The sequence below is a fragment of the Agelaius phoeniceus genome, chromosome 3, assembly GCF_051311805.1.
Source record: "Agelaius phoeniceus isolate bAgePho1 chromosome 3, bAgePho1.hap1, whole genome shotgun sequence".
NCBI classification, from domain to species: domain Eukaryota; kingdom Metazoa; phylum Chordata; class Aves; order Passeriformes; family Icteridae; genus Agelaius; species Agelaius phoeniceus.
The window spans coordinates 115,386,401-115,410,910 of record NC_135267.1 but is presented as its reverse complement, the minus strand read 5'-3'; the positions used below and the strand labels follow the sequence as shown (position 1 = coordinate 115,410,910).

The window sequence follows — 24,510 nt, the reverse complement described above, 5'->3', positions numbered from 1 at the left end:
AGCAAACCCCCAGCAGCCCCTGTGCCCCCCAGCATCTGCCCACCCAAACCATCCTCAGTTGTTCTGCTTTTTGGTCACAGACCCAGCCTTTGGGGCACGAGGATCCTCCCCTTCTGAGCCCTCAGCATTTGGGATTGAGGATTTTGGTGGAAATCCCAACAGCCACCCATGGGACACCCACTGATGCCTGGAGGGGCTGAGCTTGGCTGGACAGCCACGTCAAAAATGTGGGAAAACAGGGAAAAACTGAGCTGGCTTGGCCAAACTGAGCAAGGAAAAGACACAACATCTTCCAATTAGCACATCTCATTAAGGTTTGGGTACTGGCTGAAGGACAGGGTGTGCAAGCTGGAAACAATGTTTGGGACACTGGTGAATACACTAAAATCTGCTGTTTTCTGTGACAGCTATTGTTTGTCCTGAAAGACAGACTTGCAAACTACACATTTCACCATAAACATCTGCCTGACTTCAGCTCACCTTCTTTGTTCACAGGTCTATTTCTCTTCCTAGCAAGTGCAACAAGAGCTTCACCAAAAGCAGTCACCATGCACAGACATTTCCTTTGGAACTTTCCACCAACGTTGGCCAGGCCAAGCCTTTCTTTGTTTACTCTACAACTTCTCTAGGAGGCAAATCCATATAATCCAGGAAATAACAGCAGACTTGTTTTCTCCTGACTTCCTTTACATGGATAGATCTCAAAAAACCCAAAAAACCAGCACCACAACACACTGCCTTCAGAAATGTGCACGAGCACACAAGGATGTGTCTGACTCCCACAACTTTTAAGTGCCTGCACTTGCAGAGCTTTAAAAACTCCTGACACTATGTTTACATGCCCAAAACAATCCTTTCCCATGGAATTTCACCAATTTTATGTGCCCTGGGAAATGAAGAGCTGGAACGCGTTCAATACAAGCAAATACGTGCAATAAAACAAGCTCAAGTGGCTGAAACTTTTAGGGATGATACACAACAGAAGGCAATAGAAATTGATTTACTATTATTCTCTGTGCAAAATAAGAGAGCACACTTTGCCATCAGAAATAGATATTAAATGGAAAAGTATTGCATGAATTGTAACAACACTTTCATTCTTCAAAGGATATCAGTGAAATAATGGATTATATGGAAGTGCTAAGCTCTAAAGTTTCTCCCCAACAACACACAGCACTACATCTTCTAATTACTTACAGAATTTCTTTCAGGCAGGCATTAAAAACACAAACCTCATTCCAAACTTCCCCTGGTTTCTAAATGTCCAGTGAGAAGCAGCATAACAGCCAACAAAAAAGTATTTAGCTGACAGCTACTAAAGGAGATTTTTACTTTTGGTTTGAGGCTTCCAATATTACACACACACTAGAGACTGCTAAAAAAAACCCCCAGATTTTAGGGTTGGGACTGGAAGAGGGCAGGAGAGAGCCTTGACTGCTGCAAACCTGTCAGAGGGGGACTCTGAGCCCACCCACCAAGGTTATCACTCCCCCTTTCCAAAGGAACAATTTCTTTCTAAAGAGAAACCTTGCCTTAATATTTCATCTAAAGGATAGAACCCAGGCTAAGAACAGGCTCAATCTGATTCCTGCTCAGTAAAGGTTAGTTATCAGCTTTCAAGAACTGATTAAAAATCACAGAATTTTCCAGTAAGTGACACCATTTCCAAGCATTTGTGTTGAGAACAAACACAAATACCAAGGTGGACCTTATGATACACTGATTTCTATTTAAATTCTCTGAAGTGTCAGTATTAAACCCTTCAGTGTTGTACCACTAAACAACTTTTAATTGTTTCACCTGAGGTCTGTGCTGTCACAGGGGAAGGGAAGGAGCCCAGCCCAAACCCAGCATTTCCCAAATCTGAGCCAGCAGCCAACACACAGCAATGGAATCACTCCATGGACTCACACTGAAATTACAGGGGAGCTTTTAGAAGCACTTTCTACCTTTGGAAGCACCTGCCAACACCAAAGCAATCCTCACCTCAAACAGCAGAGGATCTGAGTTCTGCTGCTCTCCCTCTTAGAGATCCAGCTACCAAAGCTTTAATGTTTCACAGGGACACAAGTGAGATCTGCCACAACAGCTGCACTCTGTGAGCACCTTGAAGGATTTAAGGTAGAATTTGAATTAAGAACTTAAATTAGGAATTAAATAATTAAATTAAGAATTTAAATAAATTAATTCAGCTGCATCCACAAATTTTCTCACTTTTGCACATCCAAGTCAACAAATTCTTTTACGTGGATATTTTGCCTTAAAAATCCAAAAACCTTTCAACATTAAGGGCTGTGGAAAGGTCTGGGGACATTTTCAGTAACTTTTGCTGGATGAGTTAGAGACAAATGCTGTAGGTTCCATATGAATACAATTACAGCTCTTTTCCCCCAGAGCTGTCAATCAGTCCCTTGCAAAGTAATGCCAGTGAACTTGACAAGACACCAGATTACATTTCTGTCAGCTTCTATGGCAGAAACTTATTTTCATTAATTACTCCAGTCAATCAAAAAGGAGAAAGTAACTCTTACACTTTCACTTTTCTTCACTGGATGCATGGATTGAAACAGTGGAGCAACTTGGCTTTCAAGAGAAATTGCTGTCCCCAAATGCACAGAAGTTCCCACAAGCAGTGAGATCTGTCACCTGCATGGCAGGGAATACCCAGAGCTCAGATCTGGTGGTCAGAGCTGATCCAGCCCCAGACTGACATGGAAAGGTGGAATCAGCAAGATGTGGCTCACTGGCAAACTCCTCTCCCAGCTCTCCACATTCAAACACAGCTTTCCCTTTTAGCAGAAGGCAGCTTCAGTTTTCACCTCCCTACCAATGTAAACTAACAGGTCATTCTTCCTAAAAAATAAGCAAGTATGGTCAATAATTCTGGAGTTTTTCTTCCTGAGCTTTGGGAATCACACCAGCTCACACAGCAGCACAGCTGCTTCTGTAACCACACTGTGAGGTCATTTCCCCTCACACTAAGACAGGAGAAATGAACAAAACATGAACCAAACTCTTAAAAGCAGGGAGACCAGGTTACAACTTTGAAGTAACCACAGATGCCAAACAACAGCATCCCAACGAAAATTCATCCCCATTTCCCACATTTTTAATTTTGTCAATGACAACATCAGAAAAGCCCCAATCACTGCATCCTCCACTATAGCCGGATTTCTATTTCCAAGTTTCCAGTTGTTGCTGTCTCTTTTCAAAATACAGCATTAGTTCATGGGACCAAACATCGGTATCTCTGCTGGAGCAGCATCCCTTGAGCACATTTTCACTGCCAAATTCATCTCCACATGGATGCAGCAGCACCCACCCAAACCCTGGGCTCTGCTCCCTGCCAACAAGGGTGATGAACAGCAGCTCCTGTGTTCTGTGCCCTCCCCAGCTCCACCTTACCTGAGAGGGCAAGGAACCACACAAGGAAATGATCTGAACTGCAGAGAAAGCTGTAAAGCAGCAAGAACAAGGAGAGCAGCAGCTGAAGTCACTCCCTGGATCACAGGCTCTCCTGTTTGGCTCTCACACGTGCAGAGGAAGGTTCAGCTCTGTCCCTGAGTGCACAACAAGGCTTCCCCACATCAGCCACACCATCTCTCCAGAAGAAGCCTGGAAGTTTCTTAGCACCTAATAGCCTGATAATTATTTCCAGGCACTTTCAAAGGCCAAGCTAATGATTGCACTTGCGGCAGCAGGTGTGGGTTCTGCACAGCTGGCAGCAAACCTTGCCTCTCTGCCTCATTGCTATTCCCCTGCAGGGCAGGAAGCCCAAAGCCCTGGGGAGAAGCCTCAGACACAGCTAATGATGATCCAGAGGGGTGGGAGAGGGCCAGGAGACACCCCTGGGAACACAGCAGCCTCTCACTCGGTTTCACACAGCACTGCCCAAGCTATCCTCGGCCAGGGCTGTGCACAAATCACAGACGGGACGGGGCTGCTGTGCAACTGCCTTGAGCTGCTTTATTGTCCAGCATCACTCTCATTCCATGGCTATGACAATGGGGAGATTCTAGACCTTGCTAGAAAGAAAAAAAAGTCCCTGGGCACAAATCAAACACATAAAAGCTCATCTCTGAAAACTGATTTAGCCTCAAAGACCAAGCTCCATACCTGGCTTGCTTTCTCTCCTGACAGCATGCACAACATGAACTCACTTAAATACTGCATGATTTGGAATTTTCAGACACAAATTTATGCTTCCTACTAAAAATTAAATAAATAAAGCACAGAAGAACAAACATGTTTTCCTCCTTCAGTGAAGGACCTTTCCTTGCCCAGCTGTGTAACTGCACACCCATACATCTCCATCTCACTCTGAAGCTGAAAACCCACACAGTTTAGCTTGCCTGCTCAGAAAATGGTCTAAGTGAAAAAGATCCTGGAGTTCAAACAGAATGCTCCAAGCCCTCTCCCCGTGGTTTGCAAAGGGAGGGTTCTTTGCACTCTGATGCAATATTCATTAGTTATTTGCCTCCTGATCTGAGGTTTCCATTTCAAAAGCTGTTTGTCATCAGTGCAGCACTCTGCAGTGACTGGAAAGGAGAAGTCTCACAGCTGGGAGGCTGCCAGGTGAGCAGCAGAGCTCCTGGAACACACACAGGGCACAGCAGCACTGCCCTGGGGTCACCCCACAGCTCCAACACACCCCTGCAATCACCTCTGACACACCATTACCAGCTCTCCAAGTCAGATGGGAAAAAGCCTAGAGGATGCAGTCTGACAGAACACACAGTTACAAAGATTTCCAGGTCACACAACTGCAGGATCTTGCAATATATTGCGTTTTTTCTCATGCTGTTGGTTTGTTCAGCAGTAGCTGGCTGGCTGGAATGGAGTCTCTGGAGCAAACACTGCCATTCCCATCACAATATGAGCAAAAGACAATCTCAGCCACTCCTGGGAAATCACACATTTCAAAGTACATTAACTTCTTGGGAGTTGAGGATGGAGAGCGAAAAAAGAGAAAAACACAAAAAAAAAAGCTTTTTTTTTTTTTTTTTTTGTTTGTGGCTCATTTAAAACTCCAGAACCTCCTTTAAGACAACCTCTGGGGAAAAAAAAAAATCAGGAACATTTAGACACAAGAGATAGGATTGATCCCTAAAGTCAACAGAACATAAATTTCTTAACCCCATCAGTGTGTGGCTTGTGTCTTCAGGGAAATTCAGGTTACAGTACTGCACTGTCACCCCAACTAATCAGTGCAGGGTAAAGTACAGATGCAGACAAAAATAACATCATCATATTTGTCTTTAACAAAGCTCAAGTGAGTTTGGATTCACACCAGCACTGCTCACTCCCCTGGCGTGACAGAAAGCAGACAATGATGTCTGTCTGTCCCTACTCCCCATGACTGGAACTGCAGTCAAACATGACATTCAAGACTTGCAAAAGCATTCCAGTCAGTGCAAGGCAGCTTCCTCAGCTCAGAGCAATGAGTGATTCCCCAGGTTAGCCTACTGCATTCTATCCACACCTACAGAACTGAGTATTAAAAAACACTTTAAAAACCCCAGCTATGAAATCCAGGGAGAATACCTAGGTTTGGCATTTCCCAGAGGTTAGAGCCACAGAAGCCTGGTCCCCTGTCCTTGCTACTCACACAGCAACACGTGCCAGGTAAATTCACCTGAATGAGAAGGGTATTTAGGGACAGCTCATTCACTGCCCAGCAGCCAAAGGAGAGCTCTCCATCTCTGCAGGTAAACACAGATGAAATAACAAATACAGATGAAAGCAGTGGGGCTTTCACTCAGCAATTCCTTCCTCAAATGATACAAACTTGGTTTCCTACATCCAGTGTGGATGTTGACCTTCAATGGTGGACAAAAGGTGCCTTTGCAGTGTGAGCCTTTGACTTCTAACTATGCTGTTTTCTTCCTTTTTGGCATATCATTTTATTAGGTCATAACAGCTCGTTCTCAGGCTAGTTCTGGAAATCATTTGCACCAAAATTAATCACATCAATATATAAACATTCAGACCACCCAACAGTCTATACTGCCAACATAAAGCCAAGCCAATTACACAATGTACCTAATGCCACTAGGATATTTATTACACTAATGGAGTAGATTTTACAGTTTCTGAAACAGTCCATGAAGATTATGTATGATTTATGGTTTATTCCCATAGATCTTACTCTTTCAGTCATGCCCATATAATTGGCATTTTTTAGTGTCTGGGGAACTTACTTATAATGCTCTCATGATTCAGAGATTATCCTCATGCTGGTGTCATCACCATGCAGATTAAATTCAAATGTACAAAATTAATAAAGGGCTGAAACAGCTCAGTTTCACCAGCCTCAGATATGGATGTGCTTCAAATCCCTCTTTTGAATCAGGCACAGGGAGAGGGGGGCTTCAGTCTCTCCAGACCCCGAGGCATCTCACACTGGTCAATCACTATTTATACAACGGCAAAACTCAAGTGTTTTTGTTCTAAGGTTCCCAGAAGCAAGTCTAGTCAGTGCCACCAGCTGGATGCTGCACTTGTACCTCTCCCTTTTCCCTCCATTAATAATAATAATTCTCTCCCCCAGGTTTCTTCCTAGAGAAGCACAGAGAGAAGAAGAGAAAACAACTCTTATCTCCATTCTCTGCTCCTGTTGTTTTTGCACATGTGGAATGTGTTAGGAAGATTGTTTACCTGAAGGGATTTGGTAATTGGATTCTGGTGATGGTTGTTTGTATTAATTGGCCCATTGTGTCCTGGCTGTCTGGAGATAGTCACAGGGTTTTTTTCAGTATGAATCTTTTAGTGTTCTACAGTATAGTATCTCTTTAGTATACTATATATTATATAGTCTTATAATATAGTATTAATGTAATATAATATAGTTTAATAAAGCAATTGTTCAGCATTCTGAATCAATGGAGACAGATGCCAATCATTCCCTGCATTGGGGGCCCCCTGAATGCTACAGTCCACCTCCAAGCCCCCAGTGCAATCAGGAGGTGAGGGATCTGCCACCATCAGGCTCTGCACAGGCCAGGTAAAGCTGCATGAGGCCAGCTGTCAATGCTGGGGTGCAAATGCCAGCTCCAGGTGGTGGCCATCAGTCCTGCAGGGGCCACAGTTTGAGGTCACAAAACTGCAACAGCAGCATGAGCCCATTGTGCCTCCAGTCCCATGGCACAGGGCAGGTTTAGCAAGTCTGGATTTGTATTTCAAGCCCTGGAAATCGTCAGATGCCACCAGGGTCTGGGAGCTGTGGGAATCCACAAAATCAGAGGGTTTTGGCAAAGCTGCAAAAGGCAAGCCTCAGAGACAGCAGAACTGTGAGCAGAGCTAAGCAGCAGCCATGAGATTGGTCAGCAGAAAAATTATTTAAAAAATAGAAAAGCAAGGACAAATAAAACAATGATCTGTGTATTCATGTCTAGAATAACTCTCTAAGCTACAGAAAAGTTTATCTAGCGAGATATTAGGAAGTTTGAAGCTTAATAATGGAGCTCTGTGCATTGTGTTTTAAGGCTTACAAGCAGGTATTGTATTTGAAATAAGCAAGCATTGTTTAACCAAAGGTACATGTGCTTATTATAGTGGTTGGATAGAACTACTGTCCATGTGCTTTTGCTTTGTGGGATTGGTCAAAAAACTCATAAAGTGAGTTGTGACATTGAGTTCTGTGTCTGCTGCCTGGGATGTGAGCTGCTGGCATCTCCCCATTGTCAGAGCCATGGAATGAGAGTGATGCTGGACAATAAAGCAGCTCAAGGCAGCTGCACAGCAGCCCCGTCCCGTCTGTGATTTGTGCACAGCCCTGGCCGGTGACAGGAGCCCCCTGCAGAGCCCCTGCTCAGGCTCTGACACTGCTGCAGACTGGCACTCCTGACTGGCTCAGAGTCACCACTGCTGCTCCTCCTTGCTCTCATCATGGAACACCATGGCAACAAAGGAGCAGCTCCAAATTCTGTGCATGACTCGGGGAGGAAGTGCCTGGTTCCTGTATATGCAAACTTGGATCTAGTGCAGGATGGGCAGCAGCATCTGTCACTCCAATAGCCCACATCATTACAGCCATGCAGCCTAACAGATCACAAAAAGATTGCTGCACTTACCATATTCCTGGCAGGAATCCAGGGAAGCTGCTGAGTGGCCATGACCAAGTACCAGCATAAATCCAAAGGATCTGGAGTGATGGCTGGGGCTAAATTCCTGCATTCTTCACTGTAGGAGCCTTACATTGTTCTTTTGAAGCCCACATTTTTAGCTATTAAGCACTCCAAAGAAGGTGACATGCCATATCCAGTGACATCTGTAATTACCACACCAAGGCTCTGTCCCATTGTAAACCTGCTCTGAAGGCAATTTGTGAGAGCTGTTTTAACATAACACAAACACAGCAGAGTGGCACAGTCTGTGTGCACTGAACAGCAGCTCCAGCAATGAGAGAAAACCCAAAAGCCATCCTTTGGCACTGGCAGAATTCCTGCATGAGGACACAGAACATGCCTAGGAAACTCTGATATCACTCCAGACAGAGCTGTGAAGCAGCATTTGAGGCAGGAAGGGCAAAGAGAGGAAAAAGGACCCTCCGTTTTAGCCTGAAGCCCTGCAAATATTGACTGAAATGCCAGGGAAAAGTGGAGGCAGAGAGGGAAAAAAAAAGCTTCACTCAGCATTATGAAATGTCTTTTGTCAGTTCTCATCCAAGAGAAAAAAAACACATTTTCAAGGAATTAAGAGATCTTATTTTAACAGTCAGCTTTGCAACAGGACTAAGATAAGCCTTTAGATAATTCCAAACACACACAGTGGCTACAACAGGGCAGATAATTTTTCTCTTCCTCAAAGGCTGAAAGGTCTAAACAATTTGGTGAGAAAGTGCAAATATTTCAAGTCTGCCAGTCAGAACAGCTGGATTGACCTCCAGCTTCCTTCACCTTACCTACACCCCCTCCCTGGGTCCTTCATTTCAGTAGAAACACAGATTGGAAGTCCAATATATTGTGAAAGAGGGATCTAAATGTGGGTATGCAACACAGAGCCACGCAGCAGACACTGGGATGAGCTGTCAGTGACAAGACAGATTTGCAGTCAGCACACTGAAAAAATCTCCTTCTGGCAGGAGACAAGCAGAGCCTCTCTTCAGGCTGGTTTGGCATGGTTTGGAGTTTACTGCATGCAGGTCTGAGGAGAGGAGCCCTTCACCTCATCCATCCAGCATGGATAGCATCCCTGTGCTCCTCCTGCAGCATCCCTGACAGGCTCTCCCAGTAATTCCCACTGGCAAGAATGCCTGCAGGTTGTGTCTGCCAGGGGGGAGGAAGCAGAGCCCCAGATTTGGCTGAGATCCTTTCCAAGCATGGCACTCATTAATGCCAATAGCCCAGAGCTTGCCCTGCCACAAGGGTTTTCAGGGTTTTCCAGGCAAGCCCTGCAGGGTGCTGAGGGATTTGTCCCCCAGAGAAGGGGCACTGCCTGCTGAGCTCCTCCAAACACCATGTCCACAGACACACAGCACACCCAGCAGCTGCTGAAGCATCTCCCTTGGCTGCCAAGCACTGGTTACTCATCAAACACCTCACTGAATTATGGACCATTGGAGCACTGCTACAAATCACACTGCTTTTAAGGAAATGCTGCTTTTTAAGTAAGGATCAATTGAGGATCTGAACCTAAAAAAACCCCCTCAGCTTTAGGGGAAAAGGCCTGAGCAAGGAACTGAAAGGCAAAGTTCCACTTGCTTCAAATTCCACAATCACCATAACCGGGGATTTTGCTGTGTCAGGGAAAACATATTATAGACACATAAATATAGATATAATATATAAATCATTACAAATTACATATATTTAATGATTCAGCCTGGTCCTCCACTGTGGTATGTCACCCCAATTCACAAGGATTTTCTCCATGGACAACATGGCCCTATGCTTATTTTACTAGCTAGCAAGCAAATCCAGATTCAAAGCAGAAAACCCACCTTTATTTTACTTATCTCTAATTTTAGGGAAATTAAAGAATAAACCCATTGCTGTATTGTTCTAAAAGCTGCCTTAAATACAGACTATTTTGAAAATGTCCCAGTCTCAAAGTTGAAGGTGCCAAGATAAGTACCTAAATTTTGGGATGCACACCTAGTTTCCAAACATCAGTGTTCCACTTCATAACACCTTTTATTTAATAAGGCCTGATGTCAAACTGCCCTGGGTCAGCACAGGGCAGCCAGAATTAAACTAAAAGAGCTTCCTTTAGAATTTCATTACTGCTTTAACAAGGCTCCAACAAGCATCACTCAGTGCCAAGCAGCTCTCCCCTGCTCATCAATATATTTTCATTATGATTCTCATTAGAGCACTTGCTGCTGTTCATCAGGCAGAGATCACCAACCAGCTCCCTGAGTAGGGAAGCACCTGCCCAAATTACCCACAGGTTCCTACAGTGAGAAATACTGTGCAGCAACCACGAGCTGGCTGTCAGTAAAAAACACAACCTGAAACCCAAAGAGAGCACCCAGCCCATGGAGTTCTGCAGGTTTGGGGCAGCCTCTGTCACCTGGGGCACCCAGGGGTGGCACAGCCCCAGCCCAGGGCATGGCACAGCCCCAGAGGTGCCTGCAGAGGCAGAGGGCTCAGCAAAGCTCTGCAGGCACACTGTGCCCAGCCTTGGCATCAGGGGCAGGATCTGGTAATGCCCAGGCTCAGACAGCACAGGAGCTCTCCGGGATGAGGCACTGGGCTGGAATTTCACCTTTGATGTGTGAGTGCAGCCCTGAAAGAGCAGTGCTGTGTGTCCCCCAGCTGCAGGGGGATAATGGGGCAGCTGAGTGCTGACATGCCCTGCAGAGCCAGGACTTGCAGACATTCTCCAGCCACCAGCAGCTCTCAGGGACAGCAGAACACCCTGTTCTTCTCACAGGATGCAGAGCACACCTGGAACAGAGACATGGCCCAGCCTCCACAACAAAATCCAGGCATTGGAAATGTTCCTGGGACACGAAAGAAGACAAATCTCCATCCTCTACATGGCAGCCCTGCTCCTTGCCCACACTGAGAGCACGAGGAACAGCTCAGCATCAGACCTGCAACACCACAGACTGGGTCTCAGAGGTGAGAACCTGCCCCTGCTACTGGGATTTGTGCTCACCAGTAAAGGGTGGACACTGGGAAGTCCCACTGCTAAACGTGCCTGTGTGGAGATTCACTGGAAGGAGCAATGGAGATGAATCCTCACCTCCTGCTGGGCATGGAAAGGCAAGACAGGACACAAACCACAGCCAGGGGAAGGCACAGTCACCCCTTTTGGGGATGTGACACCCTCCAGAGCCTGCTCAGAGACCCAGCAGCACAACAGACCAGGATTCTGCCTCCTGCCTTTACACACCTTCCAACCAAGGGAGCAACTGCAGGAGACTGGCACTGCAAAAAGCATCTGTACAGTTAGAATGATTCAAAATCACACACACACAGTGAACCTAAAACTCATCCATTTGCAGCATTCCAAGTATTTTCCCAATGCTGGGTTAATACAAGTTGTCCATAAAGCAAAGACAGGACTGAAAAGGTTCCCTAGGACAGGGATCTACAGAGTGCCTCGTGTCCTCACACACCAACCCCAAACCAAAAAGGAAAGCTGTGGGGTACAATGGAGCACTGCAGAATGTGTAAAATACCAGAATTGTAGGAACAAGCAGGAGAAGGAAGCAGGGTCAAATCCACATTTTTAGTGGTAAAAAGCCTTAAGGTAAATAAGGCAAGGATTAGTGCAAAACTGACATTTATTGCCACTCACTTGTATTTCAAGACAACCTTTCAAACTCCTCAAATTAAAAAAAAAAAAAAAAAAGGCCCAAATTTTCACATTTCTAACACATTTGTCCCATGGCACTGATGAGCAGGGGAGTGTGTGTGTTCACACAGGAAGATCACATGTATGGAGACAGAATATATCTGATTTAAAGATGGTTATTTTTGGAGCACAGCTGAAAGAAAAAAAAAAAAAAACAACAACCCCCACTAAAAAAATCCCTGGAAGCATAACAGGGAGAGGAAAGAGCCAGGATGTGAAGCATTAGGGAGAAGTGAATCCAACAGGCACACCAGGAGATCAGCCATCCTCCCAAAGGCCAGGAAGGCTGATGTGTCTAGCAGCCAATTTTTGAGCCATGCTAATAATAGGTCAGTCAGCAAAGCTGACGCTGCACATTCAGCCAAATCCATGTACAGGCTGCAGGCACCAACACAAGAGACTTTTTTTAATTAAAGAGGCAAAGAGGAGTGGGCAGGCTGGCTTGTGGCTGTGTTTACTGCAAGCCCTGCTCAGCTGCAAAACACACACCAGCCCAGGAAGGCACTGAGGGGATGTTGGGCAGCTTGGACACAAGCTGTCCTTACTGAGCTACTTAAATTGAAAATTGTAACAGCCAAACAGTCTCCAGCAGACACACCATAAAAACCTCTTGCATAAAAATTCAAATTTCCAATTTTCTTGTAACATTTGACATCGACATCCATCTACAGCCACAGCTTCCCAAGTCTCAGTCCTTTTAAACAGAAGACACCCTACAACCTCATCTTTAGAGGGAAGTCACAACCCAAGTTCAATAGAGGGCAAGGAAAATATCCTCACATGAAGAAAAATGTTAGGAGAAAATGCCTGAGAAACCAGGAGCACATAAATTTGGCTGACTCCAGAGTCATCAATCCTCAATTTTTAAGGTTCTTTGGTTTCCTCACTTCAGCAAATGGATCTGTGTTGTGGATTAAACCCAACATCTCACTTTGTGTTCCTGCCTCCCTCACAAGCAGGGAGATCTTCAGCAGTGGGAAATGCTTATAGAGATCTGTGTTTGATGTAGTACCATTTCCCTAATGGGCCTTGAACAATTTCCATGTTTTGAAAGCAGAGAGATTTCCTTTAAATCAGCAGCCTGATGGGAAGCTGACCTCCATGAAATATTTCCTCCCATTTTCATTGTCTGTGGCAATTCCCTACCACTTTCCCAGTCTTCCTTTATTCTGCTCACATGCTGATTTTTAAGCTGTTGGGAAAAAAACATAAGCTTCTTCTCAAGTTCCTAATGCCACCATGGTGCCTCCTGATGCCACACCTCAAATTCATCAATCACAAAGAGTGCAAAACCCAGATTATTCACTGTGCCACCATTATTATTGCACTGCCTGCTCCAGGTTCACTCCCAATTTCCAGTGCCAGTAAGAAGCAAAACCTCACATGCCCACAACTCCTTGTCCCAAGGATTCCTCATCCAGATTCCCAGTGAAAGGATGAGCAGGACCTCCACAGAACCATCTCCACCTTCCAGAGCCTGAAACCCCTTATCCTTAAATTCCCAACTGAAATACAACAAGCAAAAATCAAAAATCAATTTTTGCTCTCAAAACTCAGGGACAATCCCCTTTCAGCTTGGCACTCAGTTCATACCTGCAGGAATGGGCTAAGTTTAGAGCAAAACCATTTTATCAAGTTTATCAACTTCACTTTCCCTTCAGTAGGAGAGGATTGTGATCTGATGTCAAAAGTGTCCTATGGATAAACAACTTTCCCAGCTTTGCCATTATTTCCCCTTGTGCCCATCTGACACTGGAGAATGTGCAGATGCTAATTAGAGTTTGCTTTTTATTTTTACACAAAGTCCATGGAGAAGCCTTAGAAGTAGTGGAGCACTGAGAGCACAAGGCATCTCATATAGAATTTAAAAACAACAAAAAAACCCAACAAAAAAGCCCCCCACAAGTCTTGCTCATGCCTGGTAGAATGCCAGGACATGGACCTGGGGGTTTTTAAGGGTTTAAGGTCTGGGGTTTTTTAAGAGTTTAAGTTATTTAGGTTTTTTTCTCTTCACATGCCAAGAGAGAACTGTGCATACATGTTTAATGATGCACTTCTTGGATGTTTTCAGTGCTGAGATGCACAACGGAGCCACCTTGCTCTTGAATAAATTAAGCCAAACAGCTGAGATTTGGAGCAGGTATTTTTAAACCTGGTGCTAGTAAATATTCCACTCTCATTAAATTACTAGGTGTATTTTAAATATTGATATAATAACTTCAGTCTTTACTGTATGCTTGTCAGGTGTACTGTAAAGCATATAGAGATGTAATGTAAACGTAATTTTTGACCCATGGGGCAATACAAACACCAACCCAAGTGTTTTACAGCTCTGCTTCAAAAGACACAAAAGAGCTCCTTACCTAAGAGGCAAAATCCCCAGCAGCTGGAAAAACACCACATCATCTCCCATTTGGAAGAGGGCAATGGGATTGCCAGAAAACTTACAAACATGCTGAAGCCAGACCAAATCCTACAGCCCTCAGGCTCCCCTTCCCACATTCCTGGGTCTTCAGGCCTGAAGGAATCAGGATCACACCAGGACACAAGGAGGGAGAGGAGCTTCCAAGTCAGAAAAATCCTCTCATCTTTCATCCCCAGGAACCCCTCTATGCACTCTGAGGGCACAAGAGAGTCCCGGCACTCCCGGCCCCACAGGCCCCCCCGGCACTCCCGGCCCCACAGCACTCCCGGCCCCACAGGCCCCCCGGCACTCCCGGCCCCACAGGCCCCCCCGGCACTCCCGGCCCCACAGGCCCCCCGGCGCTCCCGGCCCCACAGGCCCCCCCGGCACTCCCGGCCCCACAGGCCCCCCGGCACTCCCGGCCCCACAGGCCCTGTGCCCAGCTCCCATCCTGTGTCCAGCTGCAGCCTGCTGGCACCAGCTCTGCCAGGGATGCTCAGCCATGAAAAGAGTCCTGCTCCTGTTAAAAGAGAAACTTCCCCACCTTTCCCCTTGGAAACTACAAAACTGTCAGTGAAAAGGTGAAAGGTGCCTGTGCTCAGCTGGAGCTGGGCTCTTTGTCTCTTTCTCAGGCAGCACTGACAGAACTGAGGACAGAGCCTCAAGCTGCACCAAGGCAAATACAGGTTGGATATTAGGAAAAAGTTTTTACAGAAAGGGTGATAAAGATCTGGAATTATCTACCCAGGGAGGTGGTGGAGTCCCCATCCCTGGGTGTGTTTAACAAAGCCTGGATGTGGCACTGGGTGCCAGGGTCTGGCTGAGGTGTTGGGGCTGGGTTGGACTCGATCTAGAAGGTCTCTTCCAACCCAGTGATTCTGTGTGAATTCTGTGAAAAAACTGAATAGGATCAAGCCTCTCTGCCTTGAGATAGCCTCAGCCTGTCAGTGTGGCAGGAATGGCTGCCTGTGAGTATTTCTGTGGCTTCACCACCCCATTTTCCCCTCAAATACAGCTAAAATCTGAGTGAGGAGTGGTGCCCTGCACACGCTGGAGCTGAAGCCCTTGGCTGGGCTGTCCATGCTCCAATGGCCCAGGGCTGAGGAGGGGAGCTCCAGCCTCACATCCCTCCCACACAGGATCAGCACCGGTAGAGCTTCTCAACAAACACTTCCTTGGGACAAACAAGATCTTCCTCTGTTTACAAGAGGCAGCAGAAGCTGCTTCAGGCTCCCAGGAACCCGGTACTAGTGTGGAGTTTTAGCACACACTGCTCAGTGTCTGCTCCTGGGGCAGTGGGTGACACTGGCTCTGCATGCCCTGTCCCCAGCCTGCTGCCATGCCACTGCAGCTGCCCAATAAACCACACACTGCTTTACTGCCCTTCAAAATAAAGGGCAATAAACCAGTGTGTGCTCCTGAGAGACAGGACAGCACACAAACCACCCTCAGACGTTTAAACCCCTAAATGGATCCAGCCCAGAAGCAATTAGCTGCTCTCCTCCTCTCCCTCCTTCCCTTGCTCAGTGGTAGAATGGCACTGAGTCCATGGCTAAGTGCCTTCTCCCCACATCCTTCTGATTGCATAACAATTTCCAGACAAAGGATGCAGGAGCAATAACACTCAAACTGCCTGACAATACCTTTTCCTTCTCCTAGTCTGCCTATGCATCCATTAATACATTCATCCATAGACAGAAATCAGTCTTTGTCTGGCTCTGCTTTGCTAGCTGGGCTAAACACACCAAATGCTTCCAGCCTCTGCTCATCTCCTCAAAAATGCTTTTGATTATCACTCCTTTTTACTCCAGCAGACTTCTCTTCACCTGGGTAAATTTTGATTTATCTTTCTTCCACACTCATGAGCAGAATAAGAACACATGGAAGAAATGGCATTCTGTGTTAAAAGAAAAAAAAAAATCAAGAAACTGAATTATGTTTTAGTCAGGTCATAAAAAAAACCAACACCACAATGAATATTGTCTGGATTTGCTGTAGTTAAGAAATGTTACCTAAACAATAAGATAAGTAACAGACATAAGCTTGTCACATTAATTAATTTTTCTTTTAAGTCCCACATTGAGAAGCATTCAAGTAATAATATGGAATCAGCCAGCAGTCTGCATACAGATGAAGAAGAAAATATTCCAGAACCTTCAGCAATAAAAGAACTTCATGCTGGAAAACACAATTAACATCAGAAAGCTGTCCTGCCATCTGCTCAAAACAAAGGGTATCAAGTGTTACCAGAAAATAGGGAAATGCTATGGGTGCTGTGATTGTGGAGGATTTACCCTTACAGGTGACAGCAAGGGAGGCTGAAATGTGCAAGTGCACAGTGAGTGTGTGTCAAGATGCAGGACACCAACTGCAAGACTGGAGCTTAAATTAATTACTGAGCAGACCTCCAGACACAGAAATTGCCACCTATTTGAAATTGTCTCTCAGATGTGGCATATCCTGAGTGGAAGGGATCTTTGTGGGGCTGAAACTACAAATCCTGGATTGTCTACGAGGAGCACTCAGGTCTGAGACTAAACTGCAAACTGGTGCTGACTTATGGATCAGAAAGCTACAGGGAAAGCAAGGGAAGCATGCAAAGCCTGACCCTGAGCAGCCTGTTGGGCTGAGTCCTGGGAGCACCAGGAGAGCTCCCAGTGGGACACTGAGGGTACTCTGCTCTCCATCCTCACACAGCCCCAGGCTCTGGCTGCACCAGGAGAGCTCCAGGGGGGACACTGAGGGTGCTCTGCTCTCCATCCTCACACAGCTCTGGGCTCTGGCTGCACCAGGAGAGCTCCAGCTGGGACACTGAGGGTGCTCTGCTCTCCATCCTCACACAGCCCCAGGCTCTGGCTGCACCAGGAGAGCTCCAGCTGGGACACTGAGGGTGCTCTGCTCTCCATCCTCACACAGCCCCAGGCTCTGGCTGCACCAGGAGAGCTCCCAGTGGGACACTGAGGGTGCTCTGCTCTCCATCCTCACACAGCCCCAGGCTCTGGCTGCACCAGGAGAGCTCCCAGTGGGACACTGAGGGTGCTCTGCTCTCCATCCTCACACAGCTCTGGCTGCACCAGGAGAGCTCCAGGGGGGACACTGAGGGTGCTCTGCTCTCCATCCTCACACAGCTCTGGGCTCTGGCTGCACCAGGAGAGCTCCAGGGGGGACACTGAGGGTGCTCTCCATCCTCACACAGCCCCAGGCTCTGGCTGCACCAGGAGAGCTCCAGGGGGGACACTGAGGGTGCTCTGCTCTCCATCCTCACACAGCTCTGGCTGCACCAGGAGAGCTCCAGGGGGGACACTGAGGGTGCTCTGCTCTCCATCCTCACACAGCTCTGGGCTCTGGCTGCACCAGGAGAGCTCCAGGGGGGACACTGAGGGTGCTCTGCTCTCCATCCTCACGCAGCTCTGGCTGCACCAGGAGCAGCCTCACACTGCCCAGAGCCACTGCTGGGCAGCACACACTGCACATCACTGCCTTTCCCTGCAGCACAGGTGGAACACAAGGGGAAGGGAACAAGAAAACCATGCCAGAAGCAGCTCAGCCAGCCAAGGAGTTCAGGAGCACTGCAGGGCTTCACCACCAGCTCTCTGAGCTACATAAAAATACAGCACAGGGGAGTGGCTTTCTGTTTGCTTGGTTGCTCCCTCCCAGCAATTCAGGTAATTTTACTGATAAGGCACAGCAAGCAGAGGGGGTAGATTGCTGCTTTAAGCAGCACACCCTTGTCCAGCAGTGATTTACTGTTCCACAGGACACACAAATGGCTGCTGCTGCTCAGCCTCATCCCCACACCTCCTGCACTCCCAGGAAAACGTGCCTGCCCAAGGAAGCTGGCAGCTGCCTTCTCCCACTCCATCAATGTGCAGCAAGGCTTATCTTTGCACACACACAAAATAACAGGCCTTGCTGGTGACAAAAGCAATTGCTTAAACAAAAATAACATGGGGGAAAAAAGAGAAAGTGATCACATAGAGCATTGTCCTCATACTTCTTCACATAGTTCCACTATCATCACAGGATGACTTCACACAAAGAGAAGGAAATTAAAGAGGATCTCCTATATAATGTCCTTTTCTCATGTATTTGCAATCTCACAATCAACACGAACCCAAATACTCTGTAAAAGCTGAAAATGGCATTTCCTTTCCAGTCCTTGCACTATCAGCACCCCAGCAGATATAAATTTACTTTCTTTAAATGGGCACTGCTAGAATGGTGTTTAGAAACAAGCTTCACCTAGTTGTCATGAATTATTAACCAGAAAAAATCCCTCTTGCTCTTTACAGAGTCTTGATTTGCAAGTTTAAAAACCAAACTGACACTTAAACCTCTTGCATAAATACCCAACCTTTAAAAAAATGCTCTGAGCATTATAAATACATTTTTTCATGAATATGAGAACAACAATTCTATAAATAGCCATTCTTCACAGAATTGCTCCGAGACATTGTTTTTACAGACAACAGTAGGAAACTGAAGGAGGTCTAAGCGCCAAACACATTAAAAGTGAAATAAACTCTCCAACCAACTCTGGGTTTCCACTTATTCTTACAAAGTTCATCGTTCTTTTTTAGCTTGTACAATTAGTTTATGCAAGGGAAGGAACAGGCCAAAAGGCTGCACTGAGTCCTGGCACAGGATTTACACTCAGTGTAAATCAGGCACAGCTTCTGAGGGCACTCCCTGGCAGCAATTTCATTTAACACAACTCTGCCCTGCCAGCAGATGAACTCACCACTGCCCACCACAGCCTTGCAGGAGCACAGGCAAAGGCAGCATCTTCACCAGAAAATGAGAAAATACGCTTCCAAACAGACTCACTGCAAACCCTGCTCCATCTCCCCTCAAAAGTAAACATAGGAAGATAAATAAACACAATCTAACATAACAAATTGCCTCCCCAGTGTGCCTGCACGTTTCATGGCTGCTCTCTCCTCAAGCTATTTTTGCCCTGGTATCTAAACAAAATAACAAGAACTCCCAAAAAACAGCAGCACAACTGGTGCACCGGGTTCCTGCAGCCAGAACACTACAAGCACGCATTGGGGTTTTGTGGCAGACACTCATGCAAGGCCAAAGCTCAAGCACTACCAAGTTCAACACCATTTTCAGCAGGGAGCCAGCACAAGCACTTACTTGATAAGTGCTTGAAAATTCACCTCTGTAACGAGGAGAAACTCACTCAATTCCCAGTTTGGATACAGAGTTCTACAACACCACCTGCAACACTCATTTTCTGTATATTTTATATACAAACCTGGCTACCAAACAAGCTGCACCCAGGTGCTCAGGGTGCTAACACTTATTTTCTATATATTCTAAAACACTTGTCTGCTGTGCCAGGACTGCACATCACACCACAGAGAAAAAGAAGAACCATTCTGGAGCTGGAAGTTTTTCTCTTACCTTATTTTGATCTGTCCAGTAGAAGAAAAATCCCTGTGGGTCTGTTCTGAGGATAATTGGAGTCACAACAGTGGAGTCCTGGCAGAGAAAGGACAAACAAGAAATCCATGTCAGCACACAGAACACATAATTATGCACAAGCTGCTTTGCCATCCGTGCTAATGAATTGCAACATCCAGGAATTACCCTGAAGGTATCACTAGCAAGATGGCACTGAAAGAATTTAGTATCACCTGCCTCATCTCCATTTTTCTGACATAATGTATTTCCATTCCTGTGGAGGCAGCACCTAACAACTGCAGGCTTGTCAACACGTGGAGTTAACCCAAAAAAGCTGCAAGTGGGTGAAGTTCCACTGGCAAAACACCCTGGATGTCAAACCAGAGCCCACCCAGTAAAACATCACAGCTAGGTGTCCACTGCCCACCTTGATCTGACTTCACCTTCACATAGCAACACTAAATAGCTATAAATTTTTTACCATTTTTATCTATATATTTTATCTATAAAATATATAGATATTTATATATTTTATATAGATAAAATATATAAATATATATATTATCTATAAAACTTTTACAAAGGCTGAATTTGCCTAGAAAACACAGAATAGCATTCCTTGCCTTAAGATTTTTGTCAGTAACATTCCATTAAGATTAATTTATTTTTTTTTAATCAGACCATGAATATTTTAGTAATGGGAATATATCTGTATTCCACCTGACTTTCAAACTGTTTGAAAAGCTGTCTAGTCTGGTAACATCCACACAGTTCAAGTCATTTAAAACCAGGCCCATTTCTTAGCACACTGAGCAGGGCAGCCTGGTTAAATAAAATTCCTGTCTTCTGGCTGACAGCAAAGCCTGACCCAGCAGCCACAGCTCCAACCCAAACCTTTTCCAGAGCTGGGAGCTCATCCCATCCCTCCTATCAGGCTGCCCAGCAATACCTGACCCCACTGCAGCCTGCTCCTAACAGGATTCCTCCTCTTCCTCTTCTATTTTCCATGGCATCCATAAAGACACTGCTGTCTCAAGACCTCTACCCATTTTTCAAACTCAGTTCAGGAGTTATGGAAGGGGCACAGAAGGGAAAAAGACAGAATAATACAGAAAAAAAGGACAGAAAAACACAGAAAAAAAGGACAAAAATACAGAAAAAATACAGAAAAATTGCCTAAGCCTCAGCTCCCCAGAAAGCCAGGCTAAACACACAGTTCCTCCTCAGAAAGGATTTCTATTTCTGTTGAGGTGCTACAGGTATTTTACAGCTTTAGCATTCACCTATTTCCAGAACAGAAATATGTGAGGTCAGTCCACATGGCTTTGAGGAAAAAAAAAAGGGCTGTAAAAGGTTCAAGTTTAAATCCAATCCAATATTTCAGTTTAAATTCAACATATTTCAGGGTGGAGTATAAGCACAAAGAAAGCTCATGGAAGTGACACCACAAATAAAACACAAATAAAACACAAATAAAACACAAATAAAACACAAATAAAACACAAATAAAACACAAATAAAACACAAATAAAACACAAATAAAACACAAATAAAACACAAATAAAACACAAATAAAACACAAATAAAACACAAATAAAACAGGAATGTCCCAGGTGGGCCCAAAGCTCTGTCACTGACCCTTCATTAAAACTCTGCCCTTCCCTAAGAGGACAGACATGCAGAATTTGCAGAATCTTATTTCCCCCCCATTTCTCCCCAGTTTTTAACATCCTGTACACCTGAGAGTTGGGTACTGTTTGAAGCAACATGCAAATTTGGGTTTAAAATATATCAGACCCTGAAGGAATCTGTATCCACAAGAACCTAAAAAAGGGTTCTTAGACCTCCACTATTCAAAAGAGAAAAAAAAAATCCCTTTTCTGGAGACATAACTCTCTTTTTTTTGCTTATTTCATTGTGTCATAAACGTGCATGAAAATATAAAATGAGGAAAGATAAAGACCAAGTGTCCTCCTGCCTTTGGATGAGGTCCAAGGAACTTTGGGGGGAAAGGGAAGGAAGTGGTGGGAAGCAGACACAAAGTAATTCTGCCTAGGATGAACTAATTCTGCTGCTCCTTCATTTCAAACCAAAGTGTGTTTGATGACACACAGCTATCAGAGCAGCACTCCTGTACATGTGTAAAATGCTGACCAAAATCAGGCTCAAAGCAGAGGATGAGGGGGAAGAACCTTCAATATCTATCAGTGGCCTAAAGGAAACTTGATCATGACAGGCTGAGTCCTACTCTGGGAATTTCTGCTCCAGAAAGCTGTTGGGTTGTGCTGAGGTTTTTGTTTGGCTGTTTTTTTAATTAACTCTGACATCAGTCACAGCACAATTAACGTGCTGATGAACACGAGGATCTGAGAAGAACTTTGCACAAGTATTTGTGCTGGAAGTGCCTCAGGAACTCCTCCATGCAGCCAGCAGCAGCAATAAAAGCCATGTGCACCACGCTTTATATGTTCTGCAAGTGAATTATAGTGAATACACCCTTGTAAAGCCCTGACATCAAATGCCACGCTCAGGTCTGGGTGTGGAGGCATGGAAATAAACCTTGGGAAGCAGCTCTGCAAGTCCTTCCACCCACTCCAGGGCAAAGCAGAGTCCTCTGCCACCTGGGACAGGTCTCTTGCTGTTATCCCACTCTGCAAAGGAGGAAACAATCAAAAGGACTCCTGAAAAAACCTTCTGCAATATACATTCAAGAACAGCAGCAGTTCAAGGCTCTGAAATGGATATTTGTTCCAAGCAACAACTGTCTGGTGCATTTATTTACAAGTATTATTGCACTGGTAAGGGAATGGCTGTGGTTTATGACCCATAGGACACACCTGCAGTCATTTATGAGCATCCTGAAGTCCATTAATTCGATTTCCTCACCCAAAGAGCTGACCTCATAACTCTCCTGAACAGACTGACCAACCACACACAACTCTGAACAGAAGGGTTATGGACAGAACACAACAGAGGAGCAGGAAAACTAAAATAACTAACAAAACTTCAAGGACAAACAAATCAGGGGCAGACACTCATATCTCCCCTAACCCACTCAGATGCAAAAGTGAGAATAAAACAGAAAAAAAAAAAAACAAACCAAGTGTGTTGCCCATCTCAGAAGCTGAAGGGTTTGGAAATCTCAATGTGTGGTAGGAGAGTAGCCTATATCCTATATCCATCCCTCTGGCTATTAACAAAGCAGCCCCTTGAGCAGCAGGCCAGGCTCCTGGGGCAATTCCAAGTACATAAAAAAGGTGCAGGATGAGGTGAGCAAGGCAAAAACCAGCTGTGACCAGAGGAGGTAGAGGGACAAGAGAGAGTGTCCCATCAGTGGTGCCAGTGCCTGTGGGTTATCAGAGGGTTAAATGCCACCCCTGGGTGCTCATGCCAAGCAGTGCCCTGGTGGACCAGAGACTGCCCCTGCCAGTTCCTGGGAAAAGTGGCCCTAACCTGGCTGTCCCAGTGCTGTGTATCACACAGCCTCAGCTACAGAGAATCATTTCTTAAAGGGCTTTTAATTTCACCTTTAGAAGTCCTCTACCTCTCTCTTTGCTGACTTAGGGCCAATTCTCTACTTTTCTCCAGTCCCACAGCCTCAAAGGAGTTTTGTGGCTGCTCTCTACTTACTCCATTAAGTTGCCTCCTAATTGGCTGCTCAACCTCAGAGCCTGCATTAGCAATATTCAGTATTTTATACTTTGAAACAAAGAGGTTTCCACTTTTATGCCCAGAAAGTGCCACCAGGAACTCTGTGAGCCTCACCAGCCAGGCACAGCAGAGCACAAGCACAGAGGATCAATGGACAAACCCACAATTAAATGGCTGCTTCAAGGTCTGGTTTTAAGAGTGGGGCCCTACCTGTAACAGCAGTGAGCAGAAAGTGCCACCCCCATTCCCCTGCTACTGACCAGTAAAGATGACCACACAAAGATAATGAGTGAAGAGGTGAAAGCTTGGGTTTAGCTCCTTCCTGACCCTATTTATGAGAGCACCACCATGGCCTGGCTGTGCACAAGGTGGAGGCTTTTATTCCATGACCACGAGCCAGAAGAGCTCGTGTTTTAATAAACCCCATATAGACAATGATGATGTTTCTTAGAAACAGCTGCAGTCAAAATTCACATCAACAGATTCTCCAAAGAAAAGCAGAGCAGCCTCTGTCCTCAGCTCTTCTGACAGATGGGACTCATGACACTGCCTTATTAAGGCTGGCTGCTCTTTCCTGGGTTTGCCTCAGATTTTCAGAGACACTCAACATGTCCAAATATAACCTGAAAACTTTTACACATTATTTCACTTGCCTGAATCTTCTGGAAAATTTCTGCCAAACTGCAGAAACACAAAGCTAAGAATATGGACTCTTTCTGGCAGAGGCAAAATAGTCTTGAACATTTCTTTCACTTTGGCCAAAGGGCCTAAAATCTGGCTGAGCAAAGGTGTCAGACCTGGGGACAGGAAGAGTTCTCCTGCCACCCCACAAGCCAGGGGGACTCCAGGCCTGGGGGAAGCAGGGAAAGAGCAAGGGAGAAGGGACAGCAGAACTCCAGTTTGCACAGGGGCTCAGCAGACACCTGAGAATTCCAAAATACCCTGAGTGTGCTCACACTGGGACTAAACAGGATCACCAGACAGTCAGAACTCAAATTCCTCAGGCTGAACTGCAGTGAAAGGAGCAAAGTTCCCACCCCATCTGCAGTGAGCCGCTGAAATACTGGGGAAGGGTCAAAATGCCCTCTTTCCCTGAGGGCAGAGGAACCAAACCTGCCACAGGCTGCAAAGCACAAAGAGACACGAGTCACCTTCCCTCTGGGGGAAGGACAACACCAAACCAAACTGGAATTGATCTTGGAAGTGTAAAATGAAATTCCACTTGCTCAACGGGAACA

At 45.6% G+C, this 24,510-nt stretch overlaps 1 protein-coding gene across 5 annotated transcripts in view; it reads right to left on the bottom strand.

The window, feature by feature from the left end:
• Positions 1-24,510, bottom strand: part of PLCB1 (phospholipase C beta 1) — a 327,471-nt gene that overhangs the window by 297,509 nt on the left and 5,452 nt on the right. For all 5 annotated transcript variants that reach the window (XR_013181595.1, XM_077176289.1, XM_054629483.2 and 2 more), the window contains exon 2: positions 19,622-19,699. Coding sequence is in view for 4 of the 5 variants with exons in the window: in XM_077176289.1 (XP_077032404.1) it covers positions 19,622-19,699 (78 nt within the window). In the remaining variant the exon portion in view is untranslated. The remainder of the gene's footprint in view (positions 1-19,621; positions 19,700-24,510) is intronic.